Source organism: Streptopelia decaocto, assembly GCF_964273445.1.
Source record: "Streptopelia decaocto genome assembly, chromosome: 16".
NCBI lineage: Eukaryota > Metazoa > Chordata > Aves > Columbiformes > Columbidae > Streptopelia > Streptopelia decaocto.
Genome location: NC_138671.1, coordinates 985,030 through 997,650, shown reverse-complemented (window position 1 = coordinate 997,650; position 12,621 = coordinate 985,030). Strand labels below are relative to the sequence as shown.

The window sequence follows — 12,621 nt, the reverse complement described above, 5'->3', positions numbered from 1 at the left end:
ATGTCAGAGGTGCCCGTCCCCCCATGGGAGCACCCCGAGATCACCGTTCTGCACCAGGCTGCTCCGGGGAGCAGCGGGTTAGAGCTCCCGGCTGCCTGGGCTGTGCGGGGACAGCCGGCCGGGAGCAGAGCTGGCAGCTCTGTGCCGTGTGGTGCCACTGGGAAGCCTTTGGAGAGGCCAAATGTTGGCGAGGCAGCGGATGGGGAGGGGAAGAGCACCTGGCCGAGCCGCTGAAGAGCTCGGCAGGGACACGAGGCCGAGCACAGCCCGGCTCCCCGAGGAGCTGCCACATCCCACAGCCGGAGCTGTGCCGGCCGGGCGGTACCTACCTGGGGTGTCCCCTGCACCGTCCCGTGTCCCTGCTCTTTGCCGACTATGGGCAGGAGGGTGCCAGCAGCCACGGGGACAAACCTGCACCGGCACGGGGGCCGAGGGGCCCGCAGAGCAGCGCTGCAGCCCCTGCGCTCCCCAGGGCTGCGCACACCCTCTCTGCAGCACGGCAATGGCAAGACAGAGGTGACGGTGGCGTTGAGCCCCGGTAGGAGCAGCCGTGGCCACCCGCTGCCTCTGCCTGGAGCCCTCAGCTCTGGGATGTCCCTGGTCACCTCCCGTGGGGCAGGGGAAGGGGCTCGGTCCCCCTGGGAAGGGTCCTCGCTGCCTCCCCTGGCCCCTCTCCCCACTGTCTCTCACCTCTCTTAAGTGCATTTTTGCCTTCCTGGCTTTTGCTTAAAAATAGGTTAATTAATTTCCCACCTAATTAATGCAGATTCTTAGATCACTTTCCCCCCCTCCCGCCAGGATGCCAAAATAGATTCGCAGGACTGGAGGGAGAGGCCAGGTTGCTTTGATGAGTCACCGGGGGTTATTGTTTAACTATTTTTGTTGTGGCAGGGAAGAGGCGCTGGGCTGGGAACCCGCAGCTCCGGCAGCCGTGGGAAAACCGGCTCACACATCAAAGAGAGACCGGGCAGGGGCTCCCGGGCTCTGCCGTGCAGCGCTCAGCTCCTGGGGAGACTCCTCCATGTCTGCCCTGGGGGCACAGCTGGGGTCGGGACCGAGGTTGGCAAGACGCATCCCCAGGGCCATCTATAGCAAAAGAAACTGCTCAAAAAATGTGATATTAGTGTGGATCTGCTCTGTTCCCATGGGACACGACTGGGGACAGCGATGCGGCGACTGGGTGCTGGAGGGACAGTGGACACCGGAGACCTACAAGGGAACTGGTTATGGGGTTACGGCTATGGGGAGCGGGGACGCGGCAGAGCAGGAGCAGCAGCTCAGCGGCCCCGGAGCGAGGAGCCGTGCGGGTGCAGCGCGGTGAGACCGGGACCTCCCGCCACCGAGTGGGGACAAGCGGTGACCCAGGGAGGGGACGCGCTCAGCCGGGTGCAGGGGGAAGCAGAGCGGTGGCACCGTCCCCACGCAGCCCCAGCGCCAGCACACCCAGGGCTCGGACCCCCGAGACCGTCAACTTACTAACTACGGGCAGGGGCACCTCAAAACCTGGCCACTTCAACATCGGGGCTGCAAGGGAAAGAGAAGGCAGGTTGGAGACACCGGGACACAGCGAGCCCCTGACGGGAAGAAGGTTTTGGTTAAGGAGAGGAACCGCGCCGCAGGCCGGCGGCCGCCCCGGCGCGAGAGCTCACCGAGCCCGCCGGCTGCACGGCCCGCAGCGCCTCCGCGCACAGGAAGCAGCAGGAGAAGAGAAGAAAAAGGAGGAAAAGTCATGTTTACGGAGTCGCTGGTGCTGCCCGCCGCTCCCGGCGAGGAGGGGAAGGAAGGGCACGGCCGGGGCCGGCGGCACCCGGGGGGAGCGGAGCGGGCACGGGGGCTGCGGAAGGGAGGGGGCGGCTTCCTTCCCCGCCGGCCGCCCGCGCTCCCAGCCCCGCGTGCAGCAAGCAGCGGCGTCCCGGGATGCACGTGGCCCTTAAACAGCTTTAGCTGCTCCCGCTCAGCAAAGCTGTTTAAAGCCTGGGGGGCCAAGCGCGGGCACGCAGGGGCTCCCCGGCTGCCCAGTGCCAAGGGGATGGAGAAGGGGCAAAAAAATGCTGGCATGGCAATGTGCGGTGGGCGATGCAGGCGGGATGGGCAGCACACAGGCACGGCAGCCGAAAAAGACACCGAGGCCCAGCTCAATGCAATAAATAAAACTTTTATTCAAACAATGACTCAGTACAGGGCACATTTCTCTCTGGCTTTTAAAAAAGGTTTTTCAGCACTTTACAATCTCCATACAGGCTTGGCTAGACTGGGGATTTTTCTCCCCCCTCTACATTCAGTCTTTCAGCATGAAATATCCTGGGTTAAAAATCCTTAGCAAAATTCGGACATCGGTGCAGGAGGGTCGTGTCACAATATGCCCATAGGCGAGTATAGAAAACAAAAAGACTTGTCCGTGTGTGTGTGTCTGTATTGCCAGCAGTGTCCTAGTAAACAGGCAATGTCAGAGGTCTTAAAAATCACACCAGAAAAAGGAAGCGTGGACAGCTTTGCGGTGGATACGGCCACGGGCACCGCGGGCTCGGCGGCGGGAGCGGGACCCCGAGCGCTGGACCCCGGCACAGAGCCGGGACTGCCTCGCTTAAGCCGGGTTTAGGGATGCGAGCGCATCCTCAGACAGCTCCGCACCAGCCCCCAGCGCTGACGTGAGGTAACAATACCTTGCTACAAAAAATATATATATATATATATTTATAAAACAAGCAGGAGTAACCCTTCTGCGGGGGCTGCCGGCTGCGCCCACGCCGGCGGGACCCCAGCCCTTTCCCCGCGGGAGCTCCGCGCCATCCGCTTCGCCCGGAGCCCCGCGCGGGGCGGGGTGGAAGCGGATGGGCCGGGGGGGCTGCAGCCCTTCCCCGCGGGAGCGGCATCGCGGGCAGCCCGGATGCTGGGTAACAGTGCGGACACCAGAGGCCATGCATATTTGTGCCAGCCGGGGAGGTTTGGTCCCGCTGGCGCGAGGTGGCCGGCGTGCAGCCCGGGGGACAGTGCATCGCTAACATTCACACGGGAGGACAAAAACCGGGTCCCACTACAGTGTCAACTGCATCCAGGCTGCTGGGGAGCGAGCACAGACCGAGCGGCAGGTTCTGCTCTGAAAAGGCTTCAGAAACAAGGGCACTGTGAACACCAGGGAGGGGTGGAGAAGCACCATGGTTTCCTTGAAGATCACGAGAGTTTAAAATCCAAAAGGAGTAGAGAAAGAGAAACGAAGGGGAAAGAAAAAAAAGGGGAGGAAAAGAAGCAGAAAGCTCTTCCAAGCAGCAAAGGGGCCGCCGCGAGCCAGGGTGTCCTCACACCGTGGATACCAAACTGCCGCTGCCGCTGCGAACAAAGCACAGGACACTGCCGGGGGGGCCGGGACGCTGCAGCGCCGCGAGCGGCACCGTGCCCAGGAGTGCGGCTCCCGGCACGGCACCCTGGGGACGCCGGCACCCGCCGAGCCACCAGCTCAACCCCTGCCCTGGGGTTTGTCCCCGAGAGCGAGACAGGGCGGGCGGCCTCAAGGCAGAGGGAATGGGGATGGAGGAGCCGCCGGGTGGGAGAAGGTGCCAGGGGAGGATCCCGCGTGCTCTCCACAGCCCTGCTGTCCCCAGGGAGGAGCCTGGGGACATGTCACTATCCAGAGGAGCACGATCCCCTGTAGGGTACAAGTCAGGGACGCTGGGGCTGTCCCCAGGAGACGCTGAGTCCCTTTGTGCTCACAGACCAGACCTGCAACGTGTTATCCACTGCCTGTCCCCATCCCAGCGACCACCTGTCCCCCGGGGAGCCGTGCAGGGACCCCCGTGGGGACCCGGCCCCAAGGCTTCACCCAGAGCTAACACCAAGAGTTCACTGCCAGGTAACGCGACAGGAAGGTTCAGTCTTACCTGCTGACGGACCTCGTCCCGTAGTCATCGAGACCCTGCGGAGAGGAGGGGAGGAAGCACGGTAAGGGGGGGACGGGGGCTGCGCCCGCTCAGGTGCCACTGGAGGGTCACACGAACAGACCAAAGTGCATCAGGACCTGGGGATTCCAGGGTCAAGAGCCGATGCATTTGGAAAGGGAGGTATGGAGATGATCTGAGCAGGATGGAGACAGCAGAGAGCACAGTGGCACCGCTCTCCTCGGAGCAGGACGGCAGCGGGACAGCCCCGCTCTGCTCTGCCAGCCCCGCGTGGCACGCAGCTCCAGCTGCTGCCGAGGTACAACACGCTCGGAAAGGGATCGAACAAGTCTGAGACATCAGTGAAATGTTCAGTGGACAGAGGTGTTTCTCCGTATTAACTCCCACCAGAAACCCACAGGGTTTTGGACTATTTTCTCCTTTCAGCCGGTACCGAACGGCCTTTGCAGGGGGGAACGGAAGGTCCATGGAGCAGGCGGGGAATGGGCTCAGAGGACAGCGCTCCCTGGGCGAGGACCTGTCCTGGGGCGCGGGCACAGAGCAGCTCTGCTCTCCGTGACACACACGGGATCGCTCCAGGAAGGAGCGGGAGATGCTGGTCTCAGCTGGTCACACGCCAGGGATCAGAGACCCACGTCCCCGCTGTCCCAGGAATGCTGCCCATCCCCAAACCCCAAGTCCAGCAACAAACCCTGCTGAGAAAACCCGGCAAACAGTAAGAAGTGGGGCCGCACGTCTGTCCCCTGCCAGAGAGGACCAGACCCCGACTGAAGCTGCTGCCTCCCTCCTCATCCTCTCCCCCTCCTCATCCTCTCTCCCTCCTCATCCTCTCCCCCTCCTCATCCTCTCCCCCTCCTCATCCTCTCCCCCTCCTCAGCCTCTCCCCCTCCTCATCCTCTCCCCCTCCTCATCCTCTCCCCCTCCCCATCTGCCAGCACATCCGAGTGCTCCGGGGCAGCCACCGCGGCTCATCCCACCAGGCTCGTTCTGGCGGGGAAGCCCCATTGCGCCAGCAGCTCCCGGGTTAAGCTGATGCCCTCCACACACACGTCCTCACCAACTCCTCATCTGAGAGGGCCTGAGCTTGTTTCGGAAACTGCCGGAGGGGGCAGCCCTGCCCTGCACATTCCCAAGGGACCGTCACCGGCTTGAATTGGCACATGCCAGAGAAAACGCTTCCAGCTGCCTGTGAACAGCTCGTTTCTGGTGGGAGGCTCCCACGGAGTCAGCAAGTGTTGTCCTTTGGGGGTTTACGGTGCCGTTTTGTGCCATTCGCTCCCGGTGCCTTGCCCGCTCTGTCCAGGTGAGCCAAACCAGCTGGTCCTCCCCCCCGGCTCTCCTGTCCCCCTGCATCCCCAGCCCTGCTCCCCACAAGAGATGCTGGGCAGGGGACGGGAACCCGGGCAAGGCACATGGGTCACCAGGCAAAAACGGCCAAACGCCTGTAAATCCCAAGGGAAACATTGCGTGCGTTCAGACTTACAGCTGTCGACCTAGTGTAAGGCTTGTAGTGAGCGGAGGGCGGTTGGCAGAGGCCACTGGAATAGTCTTTAATTGCACACCCATAGGGCATTAGGTAGTCCTAAAACAACGAACACAGGTTGGAGAGCAGCCCTCCTCAGCCACACGCTGCCCACGCCACGCCGGACTCAGAACCGGCTTTAACACGTTTCATCCTTCTGATTTAAAACCGCATTTCATCCTTCTGATTTAAAACCACATTTAATCCTTTTGATTTAAAACCACATTTCATCCTCTTGATTTAAAACCACGGGCAGGACAGAGGAGCCCCAGACAGCCGGGTCACCAGGCGCCAGGCTCCGGCAGTGACCGCCACCCGGGGCTCTGCTCAAGCATCTCCCATTTATAAAATAACCCCCCAGTGCGGGAGAAGCCCCCGCGCGCCGCGGGCTCACCTGGGAGAAGGCGGGCACGGCCACGCTGTACGGCCGCTGCTTGAAGGTGTTGCCGCCCTGCGCCGGGAAGGCCTGGGAGCCCATGCCGTAGTCGGGCGGCGGGAGCGCGATGTCGTCCTTGTCCAGCAGATTGCCCGTGCTGCTGCTCTTCCCCTGCTGCAGGCTGGGGGGACACGCACACCAGAGGCGTCAGCCCCAGCCACCCCGCGCTGGGACGCCTGGGCTGCCCCGGCACCCGCGGAGGGGCCCCCACGGTGCGGGGCTGGCGGGCGGGTGACGCTCCTACCTCGTGTGGACCCGCTCGCTGCCGTCGCTGTCGAGGACCCGCGTGTAGGAGAAAGGAAACCAGCCCCTCCTGGAAGGCAAAGCAGGGGATGAAGCCAAACCCACACCTGTTTGGGGAGGATCCAGGAGCGGCCGCAGCACTCACATTTTTGTTTTCTCGCTCTCTCCGTAGTGCCAGCCGTCCCTGGCCTCCGGCACCAGCAGCGTGATCAGGTCACCCTCCTTGAAGCTCAGGAGGGTGCTGTTATCTCCGGCAGCGTGCGAGAAAATGGCCTGCACCCTCGTCCTGCCGTTCCTCTCAAGCCCTGCGGCCATGGAGCTGGAGCGTGGCAGCGTCTTGTTTTCGGCTGGTGGAAGACAGAGGCCAATGAGTGCCCCGAGCTCTTCAGCCCATGGCCAAACCCCGGCACAAGCAGGGAGAGGTCCCCAACCCTGCTGATCTTGCCCCAGGTGCCAATAAAACCTTCAGTATTCTACTTGCAGCTTAACGAGCAGGATCTGGCCACTGCTCCTGGCATCACCCACGGCCACGGGAGCAGCCTCCCTGTGCGAGACCCCTCAAGAATTCCCTCCTAGTGCTGTCTGTTGGCTGAAATCCACCCAAAACCCCACAGCAAACCCCGGCTCTGCTCGTTCCCTGACCCCCAGGTCCAGAGGCACCGATGTGGCCGGTCTCTGTCCCAGCACCACCAGCATCCTCACTCACTCCGCTCACCGCGGCCGCCACCGGACCCAGCGACCGGCACGGCCAGCACGCCGGGAGCGGGGACGGGCAGGACAGAACCTCACCTGACGCGTAGCTGTTTTTCGGTGGCACGTTTTTGCGAACTGGGAGTGTATTGGAGTAAGAGTCACTCAGCTGCTTCTGAGGCTGGGGAGGAGATAAAGATTTGGGCTGTGCTGACTTCATCTCAGACCAGTGGTTGTAGCCATCGCTGTCTGGGCCTGAGGCTCCGTTCATCACCGGCATGGCCTCCTGCGCCGACATGCGCTACGGAGAGAGGAGAGGAGGGGGGACAGATGGGGAACATCTTCATTAGGGCAGCCCAGCACAGCTCCCGCAGCAGGACACAGCCCTGGGAAGGTGCTTCACAGCAGAACAGAGCTTCGACCTCTTGGGTTTAGTTCCCCACCTGAGACAAACTGCTCTGGGGGGAGCAGTGGGGTCACCTCAATGGTATTTTACTGCTCCAAGCTGCCTTGCACCTGATAAATCCCTCCTGAGCTTTTCTGAGCAGCTCATGCCCCCACATCAGGGGGGACCCTTTTCTGAAGGGTCTTTCATCCCAGGGGTCACTCCAAGCGCCTTCTCCCGCAGTTACTGGGGCACCTCAGTTCAGCCTCACAGCTCCAGGACCAGCCTGCCTGGGACCAGCCTGGCCAGGTGAGCCCAGCTCACGGCTCCCCCAAACCCCACTGCAGCCCCTGCCCCTCCAGAGCTCAGCAACCCTGGCGGGATGGGACGGGACAGGCTGCCCATCCCATCCAGGCTCCTTCCTGCATCCCAGGGCAGCAAGTGCCCAGAGCTGCCCACCCCTGTGCAGTGACATCCACCAAAAGGCAACTTGCTGAAGACAGCGGTGACACCGGCCCAGGCTCGTCCCTCCAGCTTTGCTCAGAAGGGCAGCACAACGTCTACCATGGAGATACTTACTCCTACAAAAGGTGCCAGCTCCGGGGGGACAGGGAGAGGTTTGGCACCAGGGATGGGGTCAGAGATGATGAGGTTGGATTTGGATGTAGACAGAGGGCTTGGCATGATGGTGCCATTGCTGCTGGCAGCCATCTGCTGCATCAGCTGGATGGCGCGCTCCGGGATCTTGTTGGGATCTGAGCAGGATTGCTGCCACAGCGGCAGCTTCTGCGTCAGCATCTCCTTCCCCTGCAACACAGAGAAACGAGGCATGAGGACACGGGGCTGCGGGAAACCCCCCAGCTCTGCACCCCTCCCCGGGCAGCGCCGCGCAGCTCCGGAGCCGGGCTGACCCTGGGCACAGGACTGACGGGCTCCTCTGTGCATGGCAGGGAGTGGATCAAACACAGGGACAGGATCAAACACAGGGACAGGATAGAACACAGGGACAGGATAGAACACAGGGACCTGCCGCTTGCAGGTTCTGACAGCAGCTGCACCAGGAAGGTGCCGTGAAAAATGGCAAGGAGGGAAGGAAAAGGTAACTCATCTCCCTCCGGCCGCACTGCCCGGCGGCTAAACCTGCCGCTCCCTGCCCGCGGGCAGGACCTGCAGCATCCGCGGCCACGGTGGGGGAGAAGCTGGCGCAGCGTGCCCTTATTCAGGTAACGCAGCCACGCTGTGTGAGCGAGCACCCACCACGCGACCAGCCGAGGGAGGGAATGTTCCCAACCACCCTGAGCTCACTCCTCAGCCTCTTTTAAAGCCAATTTCCAAGTTCCAGAGCGTTTCCCTACTATGGGGCGCCGGCTCGCAGGCTCGGACCCAGCCCCCACGGAGCCGCAGGCAGCAGCGGGACGGCGTTCTCAGCCGGCACAGCCCACGCCGGCTGCCGGGCTGGTGGGGCCGGCGCCCACATCGCACGTACGCCCACCCCGCTCTGGACGAACCACCTGCAAATCCCTTCTGTAAAACCGCCCTCCACGTGCTGCTGCAAGGAGTCTTTGGCTCCACCGTGCCGCAGCCGCTGCAGGTGCCCGCACCCCGTGCCCGCTCACCCACCACCCCTGGGCGGACTTTTTCCCCATTCTGCACTACAGGAGGGGTTCACAGATGCGAAACATGGATCCATCCTGCAGTGCGAGGACAGTGCTGACTAATCCAAACTCCTTCTTGCCAATGCCAAGTGTGGCGGTGACAGATGGGTGCTGCGAGCGATGGGGGGTGGTGGCGGGGAACAACCAGAACAGGAGCACGAGGCTGCGGGGGCAGCACCGGCGTTCCCAGCCCCTGTCCGGATGGTTCTGCTCGGGCCCAGCGCTGGGATCCGCCGCTCCCCGGGCTGCCAGGCAGCAGCTCCAGCCCCACGGGCTGCCTGGGAGCAGGCAAGAGGGGTTTGCAGCAGCAGTTTAATCTTTGATTTAATCCTTGCCTTTGCTAAAGCCAGGGCTAAGGTGGGGGTCAGAGGGAGCCAGGTGCAGCTTTTGGAATCTCAGCCCAATCTGTCAGCAACAGGTCAGGACAGGAGCATCCGCCTGGTGCCGGTGCAGCCCGGCGGCTCCAACTCACCTTGGCGTGGTAGGTGATGGCGCTCTTGGCTACCGCACACTGTTTCTCTACCAGGAAGCAGAACCGTCTCCGCTCTTCCGTGAGAGCCGTCTTGTAGCCATCAGAGACGTAGTTCTCCAGCTCGCCTTGCTTGTTGCTGATGGCTTCAATGTACTGGAGGGGAAAGAAGCAGAGAGGCAGCTGCCATCGCTGCTCTGCCCCTCCCTGCACGGGGCAGGGGATGCTGCAGCATCCTCTGGAGAGGGGTCAGCACCACGGCCGTGGGGCTGGGGGGGCGGCCGTGGGGCTGGGGGGGGTGGCCGTGCCTGCAGAGGCCCCCCCAGCACAGGACACGCACACATGTGCCTGCGCAGCCCCTCCAACCCACCCTTACTCATCGGAGCCCCCACGCAGAGGCGCTGAGTCAGCGCGTGGGCAGCCCCGCACGGGCGGCAGGACGAGCTGTACCGTGAGCAGCCGCCCGCTCACCAAACGGGCCCCGCGCTGCGGCACCGGCGGCCTCCCCAGGCACCCAGGGCTGCAAACGGCCCCCACAGCCCCCCGCTCATCCCTCCCCCCCAGCCACTGCACTGCACAGCCCGCCGGGAACCCAGCCCCGTGGAGCACCCTGGCGCCAGCCACAAGCAGCGAGGGGACAGGGGCGGCCGGTGCACCCCGAGGTGCTGCAGACGCATTGGTGAGAGGCTCCTGCGCTGGCAGCAGCTCTGGCTCTGCCGACAGAACCTCTGCCAGCTCAGCTGCACCACATGGGGCTTTGCCAGCGCCGTATGGGCATGGAAGCGGCACAGGCCGACCTGTGCAACGCAAACGTGGCAGATGGGAGGATTCAGAGCAACACCTGGGGCTGCAGGGCTGATGCTTGGCCACATCCATCAGCACCCCCGAGCACAGAGGGTGCGAGATGCCCCCAGCTCCCCGAACCGTCCTCTCCTGCCCTGTGACACCTCCTGCCACCAGCTCTGCCCTGGGATGGCAGCACCACCCCAAAAAGCCACAACCGACCGCGCAGCCCCGGCACTGCTAACCCTGTTTGAAAAAGCCTGAGAAGGGCACTCAACTGGAAATTCAGGGCCCAAAGTAGCTTTACTTCTTTCTTCATGTTTAACAGTTATTTTTAGCATGCTACAATATTTATTAGCAGACACATAAAATGGAGCAAACCACAAAGCAGTGAGATTAAGTGACATCCCCGACTTCAAAGGGGACTTATATCAGAGCTGGAGCTCCCACTGCTCCTGGCCTGCCCAGAGCATCCTCCCCGAGAGCAAACCCTGCAGAGCTGGGCACGACCCACTGGGATCTGCGTCTCCCCACAGGCACCAACAGGTGGGGAAAAGGGGTGAGAAATTGGTAAAAACCCAGTTCGCAACCAACAATCCTGGTTCAAGGAGAATTGCTTTTCCCCCAGATGGGGAAAGCAGTGCAGATGCCTGTGTTTGGGAACAGAAATAAAGGAAGGTAACTGAGCTGACACTGTTGAGTGCAGATGCAGAAATAACGGAGGCATTTCCATGGACCCCAAGTGAAACTGTGGGAAGAGCAGAGCTGGACCGGGGCCGGCCGCAGGGACGCCGGCAGCAGCCGGGCGGTGCCAGCAGCCCCATGGAGGTGCCAGGGCCAGCGCGGTGCCGGGACAGCGGGCAGGCGCGGGCGGCGTGGGAGGACACGCTCGGCGTGGGACGCGTGGCAAAGCGCCCTCCGAGTGGGCTCGGCCGGGGGGGCTGCCGATCGCGCCGCCTCCTCCCGGGGATTCTTAGTCCTGGGAACAGCACCGGGACGGAGCCCAGAGACATCAGCCTGGCAGCGAGGACGGGGCGCCGGGAGGGAAGGACGCTCCGGCGCCCCGGCCCCTCCATCGCAGCCCTGCGACACCCAGGGTCACCGAGCCCCGCTGGCCCCACGTGCCTCCACCATGGGCAGCTCCCAAATAAGTTCCCTTCCCTCCTCTCCCGAGGGAAGTAGCGGGACGATGCTCCCGCGCCTGCGGAGCCGCGGGTCTGGAAGGAACCACAACCACGACAGCACCTGGAGCAGCGGGAGCAAACGCAGCCCCCACCACCTGAACCGCATCCTGCCGAAGTTCCAAACCGGGCCATGGAGAAGGAGCAGTGAGGAGTGGGATGAGCGCATCCCCGCTGCTGTGGCTCAGCAGCACAAGGACCGTCCCAACACAGCCCAGGGTTCCCGCACGACGCTGCCACGGCGCGGGGACGCGGGTGGGCGAGCCCGCTGCAACAGGGGGACAATTCTTCCTTATCTGAGCAATGTTACGTTTTTAGTTTTAATCCTGATTTAAATACACAAGTTAAAGCTTTATTTACGTCCCCGGTTCCCATCTTGTTTTGCAAGTACACTTTTAATTATTTCACTGAAGAAAGGCTTGTCTTAATGGCTGCAGCCAGTTAGAACATGTCGATTTGCAAGCAGGGAGCCTATGCTCTAAATTTAGTGTTCTCAGCGCTTTATGTACTTTATGTAAATATGCCTGATGTGCCATTGATTTATTCAGAGCCTTGATTTTTACACGTTATTACATTACAAAATGGTGAGCAACGCTTCTTGTTCACTAGACTGTCATTTTGAGCAAATCCAAAATGAAAACTATGTACATTCAAATAACACATGGAAAGACAACTGAAATAAAAACCTTGCTAAACGTGCTGGGTGCACAGGAACAAAAGCAACACACAGACCAGGATGTCGGATCTCGCTGCTTTAGGTCAAGGAGCAGCATCTTTGAGCAGCGAGTGGAGCCTGGACCAGCGGGCTCGGGGCTGCCGCTCAGTCTCCTCTCCCTGGGGACGGAGGGGGGTCCTGCAGCCCTCCCGCATCTGGAACCCCAGCCAAACGCATTTCTCAGCTTGCTGCGACCTGGCAGCGGCAGAAGGGGCGGGGAAGGGGCCCCCGGTGCTCAGGCTCGGCAGCACCATCTCCAGAGCTCCCACACGCATGGACCGCTCGAGCGATGCATTTTCAGTTCAGAGCCTGATTTAGGCTGTCAGCTTCACATCCATATTTTAAGCATCATCTAAATAAAAATCCTGGCTTAAAGGAAGGAAAAGGCCCCCATTTGTGAGCGGAGCGCCCGAGGGGGCAGGGTCCAGCCAGGGCGGTGAGCACGGTGGTCATGGCCGTGCCAAAGGCAGAGCTTGTGCCGGAGCCACCCCACAGCTCCAGAAACCTTTTCTGGGTTTCTAGGTTGGAGAGACCTCAAATAACTCCCCCGTCCCCCCCCCACCTCCCGAGCGCATCCACTGCCAAGTCACCGGGAGCCGCTGACCTAATTAGCACTGTCGGCACGCGGCGGCGCGGGGGGAGCTTTGGT

The 12,621-nt window shown here is 62.0% G+C and overlaps 1 protein-coding gene across 6 annotated transcripts in view; it reads right to left on the bottom strand.

Annotated features, from left to right (window-relative positions):
- Window positions 1-12,621, bottom strand: part of BAIAP2 (BAR/IMD domain containing adaptor protein 2) — a 39,074-nt gene that overhangs the window by 2,029 nt on the left and 24,424 nt on the right. For 2 of the 6 annotated variants that reach the window (XM_082067017.1, XM_082067021.1), the window contains 7 exons: window positions 9,297-9,449; window positions 7,749-7,976; window positions 6,884-7,085; window positions 6,240-6,441; window positions 6,096-6,164; window positions 5,810-5,972; window positions 3,876-3,910 (listed from right to left, as the gene is read on the bottom strand). In XM_082067017.1, coding sequence (XP_081923143.1) covers window positions 3,876-3,910; window positions 5,810-5,972; window positions 6,096-6,164; window positions 6,240-6,441; window positions 6,884-7,085; window positions 7,749-7,976; window positions 9,297-9,449 — 1,052 coding nt within the window. Of the gene's footprint in view, window positions 1-1,476; window positions 1,525-2,135; window positions 3,328-3,875; window positions 3,911-5,376; window positions 5,476-5,809; window positions 5,973-6,095; window positions 6,165-6,239; window positions 6,442-6,883; window positions 7,086-7,748; window positions 7,977-9,296; window positions 9,450-12,621 lie in introns of those variants that run through there. The other 4 variants (XM_082067022.1, XM_082067019.1, XM_082067018.1 and 1 more) reach the window with 4 other exon arrangements.